We start from the raw sequence: 21171 nt of genomic DNA on the forward strand, positions 1-21171 counted from the left end.
CTGACACAACATTCTGAATTTATGTACTGTGGGTAGGTAACGCCAAGGCAGGAGTGTTGCTGTTAATAAATGTGAGACCCCTCAGATGCTGGAAATCCAGTGTAGCACACACAAAATACTGGAGGAACTCAGCAGGCCAGATTGCTAATGAGAAGAACGAACAATTGACGATCTAGGCCAAGGCCCTTCATCAGGACTGGAAAGGAAGCGGGTAGAAGCCAGAATAAGAAGGTAGAAAGAAGTACAAACTGGGATGTCTTCCCTTGGCTTCCTGCTTGTGGACATGCTTCAGTGAACTTCAGTTCTGAAATTTGCTTTCATTGTTTGCACAATTTGTTTTTTGGGTGTTTGATGGTCTTTTTTTTAATTGGTTCGATTGGATTTCTTTGCTTTGTGGCTGCCTGTAAGGAGACTAATCTCAAGGGTGTATATAGTATACATACTTTGATATTAAATGTACTTTGAACTTTGAAATCCTGTGCAACACGCACAAAATGCTGGAGGAACTCAGCAAGTCCCCGCCCCTTTTCTGACCAGCTTCTTATTCAAAGATTCAAAGTACATTTATTATGAAAGAATATATAAATTACACAACCTTGAGATTTGTTTGCTTAACAGGCATTTGCAAAGCAAGGAACCTAAAAGAATCCAATTTAATAAAAAATAAGACCAACCCCCGGTGCCCACAGAGAAAGAGAGAAAAAACAAATCATGCAAGCAATAGAAGCGAGAAGCAACAGCAGCATTCTGAACCAGATTGAATCCTTATGTTCAAATCCCCAGATCAGACCAGCGTAGGCCCGAAGCCTCGGTATTCAGTTCATCATATTAGCTGGCCAAATCACTGCAAAGTTCAAAGACACGAAGCATAGCAGCAGGGGGCCGTCTCACAGCCTTAGCATCGCAGCGACAGGAACCCCCAGACTAACTGGGCTGGTGTTTAAATTGTCTGAACCTTGCACTAGGACCCAGGTCCCACCCATGATGAATTGTTCTGGGCCTAGAGTTTGCTGTTGCAGAAGCCGCTCTTGACCTCTCCAATTCGGCTCGGCACTTAGAGCGATCTGACCTTGCCCAACTCCCGTCACCCTGCCTTTCCAGTCTGTATAGGCTGGCATTTAGATGTCCAAACCGCTATTATATCTCGCATTAGGACCTGGGCCTCACTACAGTGAATTGCTCTGGGCCTAGAGCACGTCATCCAGTGATCCGCTTCGGACCTGGATTTCGCTGCCGACGAGGCCATCCTTGACCTCTCTAAATCAGCTCGACTCTCAGAGCAATCCACCCTCACACCCAGGTTAGCTGGACATCTTAAACTGGAAGTTTCCCCTTTCTGGAGCCTGATGAAGGGTCCTGGCCTGAAACGTTGAGTGTTACTTCCTCTCTATATGCACTGCCTGACCTGCTGAGTTCCTCCAGCACTGTGTGTGTGGTGCTGCTGTTGAGATAATCTGTCATTGCTGCTCATGTTGCTGTTAGTAGGATGACACTACTGTATAACATGGACATACCTGCTTGTTCAATAACAGTCAAAGCACTTAAAACCATATTAATCATTTGATAACAGTTTAATGTGAAAAGATGATCTGGATAAAGGCAAGTATCATTAATTTATTGCAATACTTCATTTCTGCATTTATTTCCTCCTTTCTCCTTTGAGATTAATGATTTTCTTCTGAATAGTAATCTACATCATCAATTCATGAGTGAATCCAAAACCGGTCTGCTTGATTTCAGTTCTGTTTTGTACAAAGCTTTGAGTTCTGATACCATTTTGCCACACTGACGTTTATTTACTTGGAGATAAAGCACTTCTGGTTTGGTCGCTGGCTGCTTGAGCATGGTTTTCGGTCGGGGGCCAGACACGTGGAGAGATTTGGCGGGGGTGGGGGGCGGGTGCCTGGCGCTCGGCCGGGGGCCGTGGTCGAATGGTCGGCGACTTGGGCCAGCTCCCCCACCGGACTTAGTCTGGTGAGGAGGGTGTGAGGACACCCAGCAGGACTAAAAAAAAACAAGACCTGACAAAGGGTGGATGGGCTCCTTGTGAGCCAAAGGCCATCTTCCATGGAAGAGATTAAAGCCTCACCAGATAGCTACGAATCGTATGCTATGCGCCTAGTTAGAAGAGACATGATGAACTTGGGCACTGCACCGTGTGCCTGGACCTGCCCAAGGCCTCCGCCTAAGGAAGGGCCGAGCTTGAAGAAGCGGCCGCGGCTGGAGGCCGACACGGCCTCGGGCTCGAGTTCGGTGGGGGCGGCGACGGGTGGTGCCAAGGTGGCCAGCGAGAACAAACTGGAGGAGAGGCTGTACTGGGTGCTGTCGCAAGATCGAAGAAAGTGGAGGTGCATAGCCGCCAACCCCAGATTCAGGACAGCACCCACTGACTGACTGATAGCACGCTAACAGGCCCTTCTGGCCCACATCGCCCAATTATACCCATGTGACTAATTAACCAACAAACCCATGCGTTCACAAATTCGAAGTAAATTTGTTATCAAACTACCTCTGTGTCACCATATACTATCCTGAAATTCATATTTTTATGGGCATTCACAGTAAAGAAAAGAAAAACAATAAAGCCAATGAACAACTACACACAGCAAAGATGGACAAACAACCAATGTGCAAATGACAGCAAAGTATGTCAATACAAAAAGAAAAAAACAAAATAATAATGATAGATAAATAAGCAATAAATATCCAAGATCATGAGTTGTAGAGTCCTTGAAAAAAGAATCAGGAAAGGCTGTGGAAACAGTTCAGTGTTTGGGTGAGTGAAGTTATCCTCACTGGTTCAGGAGCCTGATGGTTGAGAGATAATAACTGGGCCTGAAGCTGGTGGTGTGGGACTTGGGGTTCCTGCACCTCCTTTGCAATAGTAGCAGTGAGAAGGGAGCATGGCCTGGATGGTGGGGGTCTCCGATGATGGATGCTGCTTTCCTGCAACATTGCTCTTTGTAGATGTGCTCAATAGTGCGGGGACTTTGGAATGTAGGAGGAAAATGGGGCACTCTGAGAAAACCCATGTGGTTATGGGAAAAATGTACAAACTCCTTACAGACAGTGACGGGAATTGAAAACCAATTTCTGGTACGATATCTAAAACTTTTAGAAACTTCTATATTTGTGTATTGGGCGTATATTGGCTGGCTGCATCACAGCCTAGTATGGAAGCATCAATGCCCTTGAACAGAAAATCCTCTGAAAGGTGGTGTATACAGCCCAGCATATCATGGGTAAAGCCCTCTCCACCATTGAGTACATCTACACAAAACATAGTTGCAGGAAAGCAGCATCCAACATCAGGGACCCCCACCACCCAGGAAATGCTATCTTCTCACTTTGGCCATCAGGAATATGGTACAGGAGCCTCAGGTCTCATGCCACTGGGTTCAGGAACGGCTATTACCCTTCAACAATCAGGTTCTTGAACCACACAGCCGTCATACCACTCAGGAAGGAGACGCATTCTGTCTCTTAGAGATGAACGTACTTTGGCGCGAAAAGTGCAAATCAATCCCAGAACAACAGCAAAGGATCTTGTGAAGATGCTGGAGGAAACAGGTAGACAAGTATCTATATCCACAGTAAAACGAGTCCTATATTGACATTACCTGAAAGGCTGCTCAGCAAGGAAGAAGCCACTACTCCAAAACTGTCATAAAAAAGCCGGACTACAGTTTACAAGTGCACATGGGGACAAAGATCTTACTTTTTGGAGAAATGTCCTTTGGTCTGATGAAACAAAAATGGAACTGTTTGGCCATAATGACCATCGTTATGTTAGGAGGAAAAAGGGTGAGGCTTGCTAGCCAAAGAACACCATCCCAACTGTGAAGCATGGGGGTAGCAGCATCATGTTGTGGGGGTGCTTTGCTGCAGGAGGGACTGGTGCACTTCACAAAATAGATGGCATCATGAGGAAGGAAAACTATGTGGATATATTGAAGCAACATCTCAAGACATCAGCCAGGAAGTTAAAGCTTGGTCGCAAGTGGGTCTTCCAAACGGACAATGACCCCAAGCATACCTCCAAAGTTGTGGCAAAATTGCTTAAAGACAACAAAGTCAAGGTATTGGAGTGGCCATCACAAAGTCCTGACCTCAATCCGATAGAAACTTTGTGGGCAGAACTGAAAAAGCGTGTGCGAGCAAGGAGACCTACAAACCTGACTCAGTTACACCAGTTCTGTCTGGAGGAATGGAACAAAATTCCAGCAACTTACTGTGAGAAGCTTGTGGAAGGCAACCCAAAACGTTTGACCCAAGTTAAACAATTTAAAGGCAATGCTACCAAATACTAACAAAGTGTATGTAAACTTCTGACCCACTGGGAAAGTGACGAAAGAAATAAAAGCTGAAATAAATCATTCTCTCTCCTATTATTTTGACATTTTACATTCTTAAAATAAAGTAGTGATCCTAACTGACCTAAGACAGGGAATGTTTTCTAGAATTAAATGTCAGGAATTGTGAAAAACTGAGTTTAAATGTATTTGGCTAAGGTGTATGTAAACTTCTGACTTCAACTGTATGTAACATATATGTACTTTGATAATGAATTCTCTTTGAACTTAACTTAAAGCATTACGCCAACCATTGACGCTACAGTACCGCTTCAGATTCACCTTAAATATACATGTGCATCAAAACATTGAAACATGAAGTGAAATGCGTCGGTTGCATCAAAGGTCAATGTGGTTCCAAGGATATGCTGGGGGCAGATCACAAGTATCATCACGCTTCCGGCGCAAACATAGCATGCTCTCAATTCAATAACCATATGTGGCAAAAATAGGAAAACAGATTATTATCTGAATGGTGGCCGATTAGGAAAAGGGGAGGTGCAACGAGACCTGGGTGTCATTATACACCAGTCATTGAAAGTGGGCATGCAGGTACAGCAGGCGGTGAAAAAGGCGAACGGTATGCTGGCATTTATAGCGAGAGGATTCGAGTACAGGAGCAGGGAGGTACTACTGCAGTTGTACAAGGCCTTGGTGAGACCACACCTGGAGTATTGTGTGCAGTTTTGGTCCCCTAATCTGAGGAAAGACATCCTTGCCATAGAGGGAGTACAAAGAAGGTTCACCAGATTGATTCCTGGGATGGCAGGTCTTTCATATGAAGAAAGACTGGATGAACTGGGCTTGTACTCGTTGGAATTTAGAAGATTGAGGGGGGATCTGATTGAAACGTATAAGATCCTAAAGGGATTGGACAGGCTAGATGCGGAAAGATTGTTCCCGATGTTGGGGAGGTCTAGAACGAGGGGTCACAGTTTGAGAATAGAGGGGAAGCCTTTTAGGACCGAGGTTAGGAAAAACTTCTTCACACAGAGAGTGGTGAATCTGTGGAATTCTCTGCCACAGCAAACTGTTGAGGCCAGTTCATTAGCTATGTTTAAAAGGAAGTTAGATATGGCCCTTGTGGCTACAGGGGTCAGGGGGTATGGAGGGAAGGCTGGGTTCTGAGTTGGATGATCAGCCATGATCATAATAAATGGCGGTGCAGGCTCGAAGGGCCGAATGGCCTACTCCTGCACCTATTTTCTATGTTTCTATGTTTCTATATGACTTTGGAATGTGGGAGGAAACTGGAGCACCTGGAGGAAATCTACATAGTCATGAAGAGAACATACATTCTCCCAACAGACAATGGTGGAAATGAATCCAGGTGGCATTACATGAACCACTACCTACTGTGTCATAGTTTTTGATCTTTATTTTCTATTTTTGTTTGTTATACTATCGCATTTTTGCTTTGCTAAGTAAAATTCTCTTGTTTCTCTTTTCAGCGGTGTGGAATTTTATGCCAACTCATGAGTGTCATATCCCCCTGCAAATTGGAGACACGGTCCACATCCTTCAAGTGTTCGAAGGTAAGTGTGCCTTCATTGAAATTCAAGGCCACCTGTCGCCCTTTTGTTATAGATTCATAGAGTTATACAGCATGGAAACCCGCCCTTCAGAGCAACTCATTCATGCCAACCAAAATGCCTACCTACATGGGTATTATTTGCCGTATTCCTCCTGAACTTTCCTATCCATGAAACTGTCCAAATGATTTGTAGAAATTTGTACAAGACGTTTTTCCCAGGGCACAGATGCCTGTTATGAAAAGGGCATCTTTTTAAAGTAATGAGAGGAAGTATAGCAGGGATGTCAGATGTATGATTTTTACACAGAGAGTGGTGGGTGAGTGGAATGCACTGCTGGGGGTGCTGGTCAAAGCAGATACTTAGGGGACCTTGAGGAGATTTCTAGATAGGAACTTGGATGAAAGAAAAATGGAAGGCTATGTGGGAGGGAAGGGTGAGATTGATCATGGAGTAAGTTCAAAGGCTGGCATAATTTCATGGGTAAAGGGACCTGAACTGTGCTGTGCTATTCTATATACTTCGGAACATGAAATAGAAATATGGGCCATGCACAAATGAAACAGGGAGCTGTGGACATGTGTACGTTCCTCTAAGTCAATGACTCAGATGATGGAATAGATGGCTTTGTGGCAACGTTTGCAGATGATACGAAGATAGGTGGAGGGGCAGGTAGTTTTGAGGAAGTAGGCTACGGAAGGACTTGGACAGATATAGAAGTGTATGGTCATGCACTTTGGTAGAAGAAAGAACTGGAGGGGAAATTTTTAAAAATCTGAGGTGCAAAGGGACTTGGGAGTTCTCGTGCCAATTCCCTATTCCCACAATTTGCAGGTTGAGTCAGTGGTAAGGAAGGCAAATGTGGTTTTAGCATTCATTTTGAGAGGACTAGTATATAATTATGGGAACGATTGAAGGGAAGAAAGCAAAAGGAAGGCAAAGACAAATGATGATGGAGACAGCAGCCAGAAAACTGGAAACGAATACCAATGAATTGATCCACTTGACCGGAAACAAGGGTGTGTGGGCCATAGCAGTCAAAGCTCAAAGTGGGCACGGCACCTGATGATGATGATGATGATGATGATGAGTATATAAAAGCAAGGATGTAGTGTTGAGGCTTTATCAGGCACTGGTAAGGCCTCACTTCGAGTATTGTGAGCAGTTTTTAGCCCTTTATTGAAGAAAGAATGTGCTGAGATTGTAGAGGGTTCAAAGGAGGTTTACAAAAATGAGTCGGGGACTGAAAAGCTTGTCATATGAAGTGCGCTTGATGGCTCTGGGCCTGTATTCACTGGAATTCAGAAAAATGAGTGGTGACCTCAATGAAACCAATTGAATGGTGAAGCGCAGCAGATTGGGGCTGAGAGGGAAATGGATCAGCCATGATGAAATGGCAGAGCAGACTCGATGGGCCAAATGGCCTAATTCTGCTCCTCTGTCTGATGGTTTTATTGTCTTAACACAATCCTGTTTACCAGCAATTAGTCTAAATGCCTCCATGTCTTTGTGCTTAAAGCACTTACCTAAATACACTGAAAATGTTGTGAGTGTACCTGGCTCCACAACACTCTCGGGCCTTTCTCTTTTACTGCCTTGGTTTTCCGTATCCCATTAGCATTCCCACTACCTCAGTGTCATGATGTGATGGATGATCTGTACAGACGGCATTCTTCCCTCTGTACGTGACGATAATTGACGTGTCAATTTACCAGTCGGTTCCAAATCCCACCCACCCTCCAGGTGAAAATTACTTCACTGGATCCCCCTTACATGTCTTTACACTTAATATTTTATACTATGAATCTGATTAAATGGAAATCTCATTAAATTGTTCTTACTTATTGCCTGTTACATCGTTTAGGGCAGCAGTGAAGGTTCTCCATCACTGTACAGAAGGATTCTTCACTGCTGTTTTTGTAACAATTGTTTATTGCCCAGTCAGGGTTGTCGGCCTTGAGCTGAACCCCCAAACCTGGAGGACCAGTGGACCACTCTTAGTCTGGTCTCTACCCTTTGTCCTTTTTGGCATGGGTAACTCTACCAAAACCCAAAGCACAAGGCCCTTAAACCAGCCGACTTAGCTCTCCGAGACATTGAGGCACGCAAGTCTCCAAACTCTAAGACAAGGTTGTGGTGCACTTGGAGGATAATTTGGTCAGCAGATACAGAAATCAGAATTAAATACAGTCAGCTTTTGTTTGTTGTTACAGTAAAGACATCATGTCAAAGACAGGCTACGTGAGAGAGCAGTGGTGTTTGAACAGACCTTTATTCACGGATTGAACAGGATGTCACTCACTGCACCAGATACTGAGGTTTCAAGGTTAATTAAGGAAACTGCCCCATGTTCACCAAAGTCAGATTCTCAATACAATCTGCGACAGGCCATTTAACTGTGTAATTACAAAATGGAATGCGATTGAACTGACGGGAGAGATAAGGGAGAATCTGCAGTTCATGTTCTCTTTATTATTTATTTATTCATGTTATTTGTACAATTTTTTTCTTCTTTTGCACATTGATTGTCTTGGTCGTGTGGGGTTTTGGTGGATTCTATTGTGTTTCTTTGTTTTGTGGTTGTCTGCAAGAAGATGAATCAAAATGTTGTATATGGTATACATACTTTAATAATAAATGTACTTGAAACTTTGAAGTGCGACACCAACAATGGTAAAAATCAGAATGGATTATTATAAATGTACATAGGCTAACTTTTAAAACCCTCAGGATTGGGACACAATGTAAGCAATCAGCAATTGCAGCTCTTTGGATTCTTAAACCACCAATCTATGACTGCTATAATGGAACATAATTTTAAGGTGATTGGAGGAAAATACAGCGGAGATGTCAAACATGGGTTTATTTACCTGGAGTGTTGGGTGCGTGGAACCCAAGGGTTCCACAGACTTCCGTGTCATCATGATTCAAGCGCCACCCAGGGGTGGTGGTACAGGCAGGTGCATGAGGGACATTTAAGAGGCTACCAGACAGGCACATGGATAATAGAAAAAATATAGCACTAAGTGGTAGGGAAGGTTTAAGTTGATCTCAGGCGATGTTAAAAAGTTGGCACAACTTAGTAGGCTGAAGGGACAGTACTGTACACAAGAAAATCTACAAATGCACGAAATCTAGAGCAACACACAGAAACTGCTGGAGGAACTCAGCAGGTCAAGCAGCATCTATGGAATAGAATAACCAGTCAACATTTTGGGCTGAGACCCTTCTTTAGGGAAGGGTCTTGAAGAAGGGTCTCTGCCTGAAACGTCGACGGTTTACTCTTTTCTATAGTGCTGATGCTGCCTGACCTGCTAAGTTCCTCCAGCATTTTGTGCGAGTTTCTGCATAAATTGTACTGAAGGTTTTCTCTGCTCTGTGTTTACAAATCCCTACCTCTGTAACTCTTGTATATGAGCTCACCAGTTCGTGCACATCCCAAAATTTAATTACACAGCTATTAGAGTCATAAAGTAATTTTGTGTACCATCAGCAGAACCTAGGCAGCAAAGCGATGAATGTAAAATGACTGTGTCTTCAAAGAAGCGTTTACTGTACATTTGGTACAGGGAATGAGATGAAATTGGCAGCACTGTTCCCTCTAATCTGTAGGGGTGTGCTGCTGTGCTGTAACTGAAATGACTTTGTGCACATTACCTTTGTTGACTTTTATATACAGTACTGTACTGTGCAAATATCTTAGGCTAGAGTGCCCAAGACAGTTGCTCATTACTGCATTTGTCAGTGCGGAGCGGAGAGCGAGTTTGTAAATCTGGCTGGAGCAAAGGATGTTGGGAATGGCAGGGGTGGAGCGCTGCGGGAGGGGTGTGGGACAGGTGGCAGGTGGCCATGGGTGGGGGTTGGCACAGGTGTAGACACACACTACCCTGAGACACCAGGCAAGATCATTTGATTCCAAACAATTGGTTTATTGATCATCACAGAGTGTCCCTCTGGTGCTTCCCGCTCCCTCCCCTCTCCCTTCCCCTTTTCCCAACCATGATTCCCCTCTCCCTGTCCCCTTCCCACTCTCAGTCCACAATAGAGACCCATATCAGAATCAGGTTTATCATTACTCGTATATCTCATACATGTCATGAAATTTGTTTTTTTTTGCAGTAGTACAGTGCAAACGTCTCAAACATCCAAACTGTATATACAATATGTGCCTAAGGTTTGCACAGTACTGTAATGTTAATATGATTTTGAAATATGTTAATATAATTGGGAAATACCCTGTATTTAATTATGTGTTAATATAAACCATACATATTTGAAATAATAAACATACCGCAACATTTGAAATTTTAGAACTTCAATGTATTTCTATTGTCAGTGTTTCTGGATACAACACTGTTACAATATGTGCAGAATACAAGCTGGTAGCTCCTTGTTAATGAACTGCTGGCCTGCTGAATGCCAACGCCATCTAGTCAAAGCATTTTATTTTTACCATTGTGCCTGTCAGTTGTTTTCACTGGCTAACATTGATTACTTGTCTTGTGAGTTGTAGTTTGTGTTTGTTTGATATTCATGTTACAAAAAAAATCATTTATGGTGCCGTGCAGCTTTCAGGCCATGTAAAATTTCTCTTCAGAGCAATAGATGGTCAATGCATTTGTAAGAGTTATTGGAGTGATTGTTGGCTGGAAGACAGGTTAAAAGAGGCATTTTAAAGAGTAGAGGGAGATTAAGGGAATTACCTGCACTTCTGGAGAAAAATTCCAACTTTCAGGGACTTAGTAACTGAGGTATATCTCTCTCAGAGAATTGAGTACAGGAGTTGGGATGTTGCATTGAAGTTGCATAAGACTTTAGTGAGGCATAATTTGGAGTATTGTGTGCAGTTTTGGTCACCGACAGGAAAATTATCAATAAGATTGAAATAGTGCAGAGAAAATTTATAAGGATTTTGCCAGGACCTGAGTACTTGAGATTTATAGGGAAAGGTAGAACAGGTTAGGAGTTTATTCCCTCGAGTGCAGGAGAATGCGGGGAGATTTGATAGAGGTATACAAATTTATGAGTGGCATAGATAAGGTAAATGCAAGCAGGCTTTTTCCACTGAGTTTGGTTCAGACTTGAAACAGAGGTCATGGGTTAAGGGTGAAAGGTGGAATATTTAAGGGGAACCGGGGGAGGGGGAGGGGGGGAAGCATGCACATATGGGACGAGCTGCCAGCGGAAGTGGTGAATGTGGGTTCGATTTCCCCATTTAAGGGAAATTTGGATGAGTAGATGGATGGGAGGAATATGGAGAGCGATGACCCAGGTGGGTGGACAGAAAAAACAGTTTGGCATGGATTGAATGGCCTGAAGAGCCTCCTTCTGAGCTGGAATGCTCTATGCCTCCATAAGACTTGGGAACAGGAACTGAATCAGCCCACTCGGCCCATCGAGTCTGCTTCGCTATTCCATCATGATTTATCATCCCTCTCAACCCCATTATCCTGCCTCCTCCCCATAACCTTTAATGCTCTTACCAATCAAGAACCAATCAACTTCCTCTTCAAATATATCGAACGACTTGGCCTCCACAGCTGACTGCAAATGCAGTGTTTTGTAACGTTGCAGAAAATGCGATCACAGTCTGATTTATCCGGGTACTAGTCTCGTGAATGGTCGCACTCCCTGTACGACAGGTTTGCCCTTTCTTAGTTAAGGAGAGCTGGAGTGGCTTGGTCGCTGTAATTCAGCGGTGAGCTGCTGGAGAATTTTCATCTGTTTGCTCCGCCGCTCGTTGACGCCGTTCAAGTAATTTGCCAGCTGAAGACTTGTGCATTGACAATCGACGTGTAGAGCGCGGAAGAGGGCCAGGTGGCAGAGCGAAGAAAAAAACAATTGATGACCAATTTGGAAAGGTTTAAAAGATGAATGAATTCCTAAATAGACTCAGCACAAGCAGGCACCGGGGAAGCCTGTCATCATTTTAACATCCACTGGGTTATTTTGTGCGTGCTCGGTGTATTAAGGGTACATGTACAGTAATCCGGAGGCTTGATCCAGAGACAGGTTTAAATCCCGTTATGGGAGCTTGGGGAGTTCGCTTCAGTTAATTAAATAACTGCGGAGCAAAATCAGTAATGGTGTCGTTGAAGCTATCAGCTTCTTGTTGAACAGACTTGATTTATGAGTGACTGAAGAGGAAAGTAAGGATTGGAATTGGTTTCTTATTGTCACATGTATCGAGATACAGTGAAAAGTTTGTCTTGAATAATGTTCATACAAATCAGGTCATTACATATTGCATTGAAGAGCAACAAGGTGAAAGAATAACAATGCAGAGTAACGTATAACAGCAACTGAGAAAGTGCAGTGTAGGCAAATAATAATGAGCAAGATCATAAGGAGGTAGATGGCAAGGTCAAGATCACCCTTCTGCCCTATCACTGCACTCTAAACACTTTAATCCACTTTTTATTATGCTGTTTATGTTGCAAAATACATGTAACATAATGTTACAGTTATATAAGACTTTGGTTAGACCCCACTTGGAGTACTGTGTTCAGTTCTGGTCACCTCACTACAGGAAAGATGTGGATACTATAGAGAGAGTGTAGAGAAGATTTACAAGGATGTTGCCTGGATTGGGGATCATGCCTTATGAGAATAGGTTGAGTGAAATTGGCTTTTTCTCCTTGGAGCGACGGAGGATGAGAGGTGACCCAATAATGGTGGAAAGGATGATGAGAGGCATTGATCATGTGGATAGCCAGAGAATCTTTCCCAGGATTGAAATGGCTAACACGAGGGGGCATAGTTTTAAGGTGCTTGGAAGTAGGTACAAGAGGGATGCCAAAGCTAAGTTTTTCACAGGGAGAGTTGTGGGTATGTGGAATGCACTGGCAGCGATGGTAGAGGCAGATACAATCGGGTCCTTTGAGAGACTCTTAGAGATTAGATTCAAATTTATTGTCATTGTGCCGAGTACAGGTACAAAGCCAATGAAATGTATTTAGCATCTGACCAGAAGTGCAAAGAATAGTGTTATTTACAAAATAACTGCGAATAAAAAAAGTGCTACAGCACACAAATATAAAAGTACTGAGACAGTACAATACGGATGCAATACTGCTTAGCGCTGTGATGTGAGGTTCAGCAGGGTCACAGCCTCAGGGAAGAAGCTCTTACTGTGCCTGCTGGTGCGGGAGCGGAGGCTCCTGTAGCGCCTACCGGATGGGAGGAGAGTAAAACATCCATTGTTAGGGTGAGAGGCATCCCTGATAATGCTTTTCGCCCTGCCCAGGCAGCGTTTATAGTAGATGTTCTCAATGGTGGGCAATTGGGCGCTGATAATCCGCTGGGCAGTTTTCACCACACGCTGGAGTGCTTTGCGGTCCGATACGGGACAATTGTCATACCACACTGAGATGCAGTTGGTGAGTATGCTCTCAATGGTACAGCGGTACATGGAACTTAGAAAAATAGAGGGCTCCGTGCTAGGGAAATTCCAGGCAGTTGCTGAAGTAGTTTACATGGTTGGCACAACATTGTGGGCCGAAGGGCCGGTAATGTGCTGTAAATTTCTATGTTCTATGTTTTATATTTTTATGCACATTATATTCCATATCTATGCTTTATCTTTATTTTTATCTAGTTTTTATTCTGTATGATTGATGAATGTTTTTGTTTTTGGTGCATGCAAACATAGAAATATAGAAAACTACAGCACAATACAGGCCCTTTGGCCCACGATGCCATGCCGAACATGTACTTACTTTAGAAATTACCTAGGGTTACCCATAGTCCTCTATTTTTCTAACCTCCATGTACTTATCCATGAGTCTCTTAAAAGACTCTGTTGTATCTGCCTCCACCACTATCGCCGGCAGCCCATTCCACACACTCACCACCCTTTGGGTAAAAAAATTACGCCTGACATCTCCTCTGTACCTACTTCCAAGCACCTTAAAACTGTGGCCTCACGTGTTAACCATTTCAGCCCTGGGAAAAAGCCTCTGACTATCCACACAATCAATGCCTCTCATCATCTTATACACCTCTATCAGGTCACCTCTCATCCTCCGTCACTCCAAGGAGAAAAGGCCGAGTTCATTCAGCCTATTCTCAAAAGGCATGCTCCCCAATCCAGGTAACATCCTTGTCAATCTCTTCTGCACCCTTTCTATGGTTTCCACATCCTTCCTGTAGTGAGGTGACTAGAACTGAGCACAGTACTCCAAGTGGGGTCTGACCAGGGTCCTATATAGCTGCAACATTACCTCTTGGCTCTTAAATTCAATTCCACGATTGATGAAGGCCAATGCACCGTATGCCTTCTTAACCACAGAGTCAACCTGCGTAGCAGCTTTGAGCGTCCTATGGACTCAGACCCCAAGATCCCTCTGATCCTCCAAACTGCCAAGAGTCCTAACATTAATACTATATTCTGCCATCATATTTGACCTACCAAAATGAACCACCTCACACTTATCTGGATTGAACCCCATCTGTCACTTTTCAGCCCAGTTTTGCATCCTATTGATGTCTCACTGTAACCTCTGACAGCCCTCCACACTATCCACAACACCCCCAACCTTTGCGTCATCAGCAAATTTACTGACCCATCCCTCCACTTCCTCATCCAGGTCATTTATAAAAATCACGAAAAGAAGGGGGTCCCAGAACAGATCCCTGAGGCACACCACTGGTCACTGACCTCCATGCAGAATATGACCCATCTATAACCACTCTTTGCCTTCTGTGGGCAAGCCAGTTGAGGATCCACAAAGCAATGTCCCCTTGGATCCCATGCCTCTTTACTTTCTCAATAAGCCTTACATGGGGTACCTTATCAAATGCCTTGCTGAAATCCATATACACTACATCTACGGCTCTACCTTCATCAATGTGTTCAGTCACATCCTCAAAAAATTCAATCATACTTGTAAGGCACGACCTGCCTTTCACAAAGCCATGCTGACTATTCCTAATCATATTATACCTCTCCAAATGTTCATAAATCCTGCTCAGGGTCTTTTCCATCAACTTACCAACCACTGAAATAAGACTCACTGGTCTATAATTTCCTGGACTATCTCTACTCCCTTTCTTGAATAAGGGAACAACATCCACAACCCTCCAATCATCCGGAACCTCATTGCCAGAGGATCAGTAATCTCCTCCCTCGCTTCCCACAGTAGCCAGGGTACATCCTGTCTGGACCTGGTGACTTATCCAAATTCAAGCTTTCCAAAATCTCCAGCACATCCCCTTTGTTAATGTCTATATGATCAAGCTTTACAGTCCACTGTAAGCCATCCCTACAGTCGTTAAGGTCCTTTTCCACAGTGAATACCGAAGCAAAGTATTCATTAAGTATCTCTGCTATCTCCTCCGGGTCCATACACACTTTTCCACTGTGACACTTGATGTGGCATCAACACAGCACAGCAAATTCCTAATATATGCCAGTGTATGCCCTGTGGCCTCTTTATTAGCAACAGGAGGAACCTAATAAAGTGGCCATTGACTGTATTTCTATATGTTCATAGTCTTCTACTGCTGTAGCCCATCCACCTCAAGGGTCAATGTGTTGTTCATTCAGAGATGCTTTTCTGCACACCACTGTTGTAATGTGTAGTTATTTGAGTTACTGATGCCCTCCTATCGACTTGAACCGGTCTGGCTATTGTCCTCTGGCCTCTCTCATTAACAATGTGTTTTCACCCATAGAACTGGATGGTTTTTTTTGTTTTCCTCATGCAACTTTATTTTATTCTTTATTTTACTTTGTTTTTCTCGATCACTTTATTCTCAATCAGCATTTTCTGAGACACTCAAACCACCCCCTCTGGCTCCAACAATCACTCCACAGTCAAAGATGCTTAGATCACAATTCCTCCCCATTGCGATGCTTGGTCTGAGCAATAACTGAACCTTTTGACTACGTCTGCATGCTCTTCTGCATCCATTTGCTGCCACATAATTGGCTGATAACATATTTCAAGATTATTCAATGTCATTTCTAATATACAGCTGTAAAGGAGAACAAAGTGATTGTTACTCCAGATCTAAAGGATGAAAGGCCTAGGTAGTGTAGGTATGAAGAGGAGGTTACAGTCTTAGTATAGAAGGACATCCCCTTAGAACAGAGATGAGGAATTTCTTTTGCCAGAGCTTGGTGAATCTGTGGAATTCATTGCTGAAGAGAGCTGTGGAATCCATTCATTGGGTATACTTTAAGTGGACTTTGGTAGGTTCTTGATTAGTCAGGGCGTCCAAGGTTGTGGTAAGAAGGCTGGAAAATTGAGTTAGGAGGGATAACAAATTAGCCATGATGGAATGGCATAATTCTGCTGCAATGTCTTAGGGTCTTATAGATCCGACGTGGCACAAAAAAAACACAGTAAGATAAAGAACAGAAAGATAGCTTGTATGCCTGGATTGTTTGTTTGCCCATAAAGTGACACTAAGCACAGGAGTGTCTGTAGATAAGGGGACTGACAGCAAATGATAAAGTTGTGGTGGTTAGGGTGTGGAGGAGGTAGGTTAGTGGGTTACTCTGTCATTTTAAATTGCTCTGTGATGAGGCTGGGGTTAAATCGGTGGGTCGCTGGGAGATGCGGCTCGGTGAGCCGAGGAAGCCTGTTCTGTGCTGTCTCTCTAGATAAATAAATCAACACACTGGTGTACCTAATAAAGTCTATATTGCCGAATAAAGATGATGCTTCATCGTATTGTACTAGGGAGCCATTCAGTAGTCTTTTCACAGCGGGGTAGGAGTTGCCTCCAATCCTGCTTCTTTACCTGGCTGTAGAATCTATGTGAGTTTTTAAAAAAAAAATTACTTAGTGACACAGCGTGGAAAAGGCCCTTCCAGCCCCTTGAGCTGGGCAACCCCAGCAATCCCAATCAACCCTGACTTAACCCTCGCCTAATCACAGGACAACTTATAATGTCCAATTAATCTACCTGCTGATTCTTTGGACTGTGGGAGGAAGCTGGGGAATCTGGGGAAAACCCACATAGTCCATGGGGAGGCCGTACAGAGGACACCGGGATTGAACTCCGATGCCCTGAGCTGTAACACTGTGATGCTAACCGCTGTGCTGCCATAGTTGCCAAGACTCTCATTATGCTCTGGACGGTCGGGGGTAAGCAATTAGTTTTGGGCGTCCCAGGGAATGAATTGAAAACGAAACAGCAGTTACATCAAAGTTCTAGTCATCAGGACTACCTTGTGTCAGAATAGCCATGGCAACCTGCTTCATTTCCTTGTTCCATTTGTGTCCGCCCCGTAGAGCAACACACAATGGAAGCAGTCCCTTTGACTCAACTGATCCATGCCAACCAGGGTGCCCATCAAAGCTACTCTCATTTGCCAGTGATGTGTCCTTCTAAATCTTTGGAGTTCATCTACCTGTCCAACCCGGAGATAACTGAGTAGTTTGTGAGAAAGCGGTGAAAACAGAATGACTGACAGAATTTTAGAAATGTCTAGACCAACACTTCAGTCTTTGGGCCATCTGCTGCAAGGTGGGATTCATACTGCTTGGCATGGATGCAATGGTCTGAGTGGCTTGTTTCATTGCTCACTGCCATGTAAATTCCTGACACAAGCAATGCTGTGTACTGTGGACCACTTCAGATGGACGGACACAGACGGACACACACACACACACACACACACACACACACACACACACCACACACACACACACACGCACACACACGCACACACACGCACACACACACACACACACACACACACACACACACGTGCAGTAGTGAGTTAGTGAGTTACTGGGCCTTCAGGCTTGCTTCACCGTTCCACATGACCATGGTCGATCTGTTCTAGGCCGAATTTCTTCTCTATACCCATATCCCCCAATCTTTCAAAAATCCACCCACCTCTTCCTTAAATACCCATAATGATCCAGTCATCACGGCCATCTGGGGTAGAGAATTCCAGATCACCACCCTCAATGTCCAGATCTTACATAGATCTTTGTAACTCATCTTTGAGCCTTCAGCAGAACCTCTGTTCAGGCCTCTTTAGTGGACCTGATATTTACTTTGTGGACCATTGCCACTCCTGCCTTTGGTCATCTTGGGTTGGTGTCTGGAATTCCTTCCCTGAGGTATTCTTTCCACTGAAATTGTGTGGGACTAGAGGTCATGGGCTAAGAGTGAAAAGTGAAAGTTTTAAGGGGAACGTGAGGGGACACATCTTCTCGCAAAGGGTTGTGAGAGTGTGGAACAAGCTGCTAGAGAGTGTTGCATGCGAGCTCGACTTCAAAATTTAAGAAGTTTGGTTAGGTACATGGATGGTAAGGGTATGGGGGGCTATAGTCCCGGTGCAGGTCGATGGGAGCAGGCAGTTCAAATGTTTCAGCATGGAGTAGATGGGCTGAACGGCCTGTTTCTGTGCTGTACTCCTCTGACTCTATAATGGTGCTGAGGGCTTTGGAATGTGGGAGGAAACTGGAACACCCAGGGGAAACCTCTGAGGGCTGGCTTCTGTGCTCTGTTTTTCTACCTTTCTAAGTTTCATCTGAGGTTCCTCACATGCAGAATCCTGGCCTGAAAAATTCTACCTCAGCAGACGGTTAAGAACATTTGAAATAACCAAGCCTGAAGTAGGTATTGAAAGGATGCAGTGATGGTCGAAGAGCTGAGGTAGTGGTCACCTCTGAATTCTGAGCAGCCTGTCCCGAGAGCCTTACCTGGATGAAACCAGCTCTCACCTTGGGTGTTCACATCCAGTCAAGCAGTAGATGGGTCACTGAAGCTCACAGAACCTCCTTCACTTAAGAACACAATCAGCAACGCCATCTGAAGAGTTCAGACAGGTCAAGAGGAATGGCTGTGAACATATCTAATACCGATGCAGAAGGAAGGTGGTCAAGGGGGAGAGAGAGGCCACAAGATGGAGAGATTTAGCAAGGAATTTCCAAGATTATAATCTTATCAATAGAATTTACAATATATTACCAATAGAGATTTACAAGGATGTTGCCTGGATTGGGGAGCATGCCTAATGAGAATAGGTTGAGTGAACTTGGCCTTTTCTCCTTGGAGTGACGGGGGATGAGAGGTGACCTGATAGAGGTGTCTAAGATGATGAGAGGCATTGATCGTGTGGATAGTCAGAGGCTTTTTCCCAGGGCTGAAGTAATTGCCACAAGAGGACACAGTTTTAAGGTGCTGGGGGGTAGGTACAGAGGAGATGTCAGGAGTAAGTTTTTTACTCAGAGAGTGGTGAGTGCGTGGAACGGGCTGCCAGCAACGGTGGTGGAGGTGGATACGATAGGGTCTTTTAAGAGACAGTTAGATAGGTACATAGAGCTTAATAAAATAGAGGGCTATGGGTAAGCCTAGTAATTTCTAAGGTAGGGACATATTCAGCACAACTTTGTGGGCTGAAGGGCCTGTATTGTGCTGTAGATTTTCTATGTTCTATGTTCTAATTAGTTATCGGTAAGTTAAGCCCATCACCCCCACTGGAACATGCCCTGATAACAGCAGCTCACCAGATAGGTCTGTCCTGGGCCAGTCTGTCGAGTTGTCCCCAGGTGCAGCCCATCTTCTTAGCGTCAACTTCAAGGTTGCATTGACAGTTGTTCTTTGGCCAGCCTCGCTTCAGCTTTCCCTGGGCATTCTACAGTGGCGCTTGACATGGTCTTTATATTGCATGTACCACCTGTATGATAGGTGGATGATTGGCTCTGAAGTTTCCTTGGACTTGTGACTTTCACCACACGACTCCATACGTCTTCTCAGTGAAGATCCTTCCTCTCCCAGGGATGAGGTGTTTGGAGCATCTGTTGGCATTCCTGTCGCTCCAGGTTTTTTCAGGATTGAGGTTGCTAGCCCTGCGTGCAACCCTCCTCCTCCTCCTCCTCCTCCTCACAGCTGGGCTAGGGACTGTCTGTGGTGGAGGTAACAACAGAAGGCATAACACTCATAAGTGAGGGCTGGAGGATCTCTCTGGGGCTACTAGCTGGAAGAAATTGGTGGAAAGGGACATCAGGTCATGGAGATAATCCTGAACTGGTTTAGTCTCTGACCTGAAATGCCAACTGCCTGTTTTCCTCCATAGGTGCCACCTGGCCTGTTAAGTTTCTCCAACGTTTTGTACATGGCTAAAAACGATCATTTTCAATCTGGGAGTCAGTGAGTACGAGGTGAATATGTGTCCACGTACAGAAAGGGTAAGATCCAGAATGTACAGCTTAATGGAGGTTGGAAGTAAACTGTGGAGAATGTTGGAATTTTCCAGAAGGTGATGACAGAACAAAAGCTGTGATTAAAAGTCTCCATCAGAATTTAACCTATTGAAAGCCTGCTGATACTGGGATCTCTTTCTCTGATTCCTTCCCCTCTGAAGTTTGTAAGCTGTTCTCCCTACCAGGGTTCTTTGGTGCTGAGAAACAAGGAAGAGTCTGTCTGAAGTCTGTTCCCAATAGGATGCCCCACTTAATATTTGACATAGAACCGTAGAACACAACAGGACAGAAACAGGCCCTTTGGCTCATCTAGTCTGTGTGGAGCTATTACTCTGCTCAGTAATTTGACCTGTACCTGGACCATATCCCTCCATACCCCTCCCATCCATGTGCCTATCCAAACTTCTCTGTAACGTTGAAATCGAGCCCCAATCCATCACTTCTGCTGGCAGCTCGTTCCACACTCTCACCATCCTCTGAGTGAAGAGATTCCCCCTCACGTTCCCTGTAAACATTTCACCTTTAACCCATGACCTCTAGTCCTAGTCTCACCCAACCTCAGTGAAAAAAGCCTGTTGCATTTACCCCATCTATGCCCCTCATAATTTTGTGTGCCTCTATCAAATCTCCCCTCATTCTCCTATGCTCCAGGAAATAAAATCCTAACCTATTCAACCTTTCCTTGTCACTTGGGTCCCCAAGTTCCAACAACATCCTTGTAAGTTTCGTCTGCACTCTTTCAATCTTATTGATGTCTTTCCTGTAGTTAGGTGACCAGAACTACCTATGTGGTTTGACATCAGCTGCTACCCTGCAGTAATTGTACGACACCTGAATAAATAAGCCTTCCCCTGTTAGTGTACCCATCTGGCTCGAGAGTGCTTGCTCTCCACAATCTACACTTTGCGTGCATGTGGGCACTACTGTAACTGATCCAACCTGGAATTAGGAGCAATCTCCATCTGTGTAATCAGCCACAGTTAACAGAAATGTCGCTGCATGAGATATGGTCTGCATTTCTACGATAAGCAATGGCTCAAAGGGGACTTCCCTCTCCATCTGTCACTCAGCAACAAGTTGCATTAATCCAGCAGCTTTGAACAAGTAAAGTCTCCC

General features: G+C 44.3%; 1 protein-coding gene across 2 annotated transcripts in view; it reads left to right on the top strand.

The window, feature by feature from the left end:
- The window catches only part of LOC134345844 (dedicator of cytokinesis protein 2-like), a 1258793-nt gene that overhangs the window by 115319 nt on the left and 1122303 nt on the right, over positions 1 to 21171 (top strand). Inside the window, exon 2 of one of the 2 annotated variants that reach the window (XM_063047144.1) lies at positions 5804 to 5887. The exons of the other annotated variant lie outside the window; for it this stretch is intronic. Coding sequence (XP_062903214.1) covers positions 5804 to 5887 — 84 coding nt within the window. The remainder of the gene's footprint in view (positions 1 to 5803; positions 5888 to 21171) is intronic. 2 annotated transcript variants of the gene reach the window in all.

Source organism: Mobula hypostoma, chromosome 4 (genome assembly GCF_963921235.1).
Source record: "Mobula hypostoma chromosome 4, sMobHyp1.1, whole genome shotgun sequence".
In the NCBI taxonomy this organism is placed as follows: domain Eukaryota; kingdom Metazoa; phylum Chordata; class Chondrichthyes; order Myliobatiformes; family Myliobatidae; genus Mobula; species Mobula hypostoma.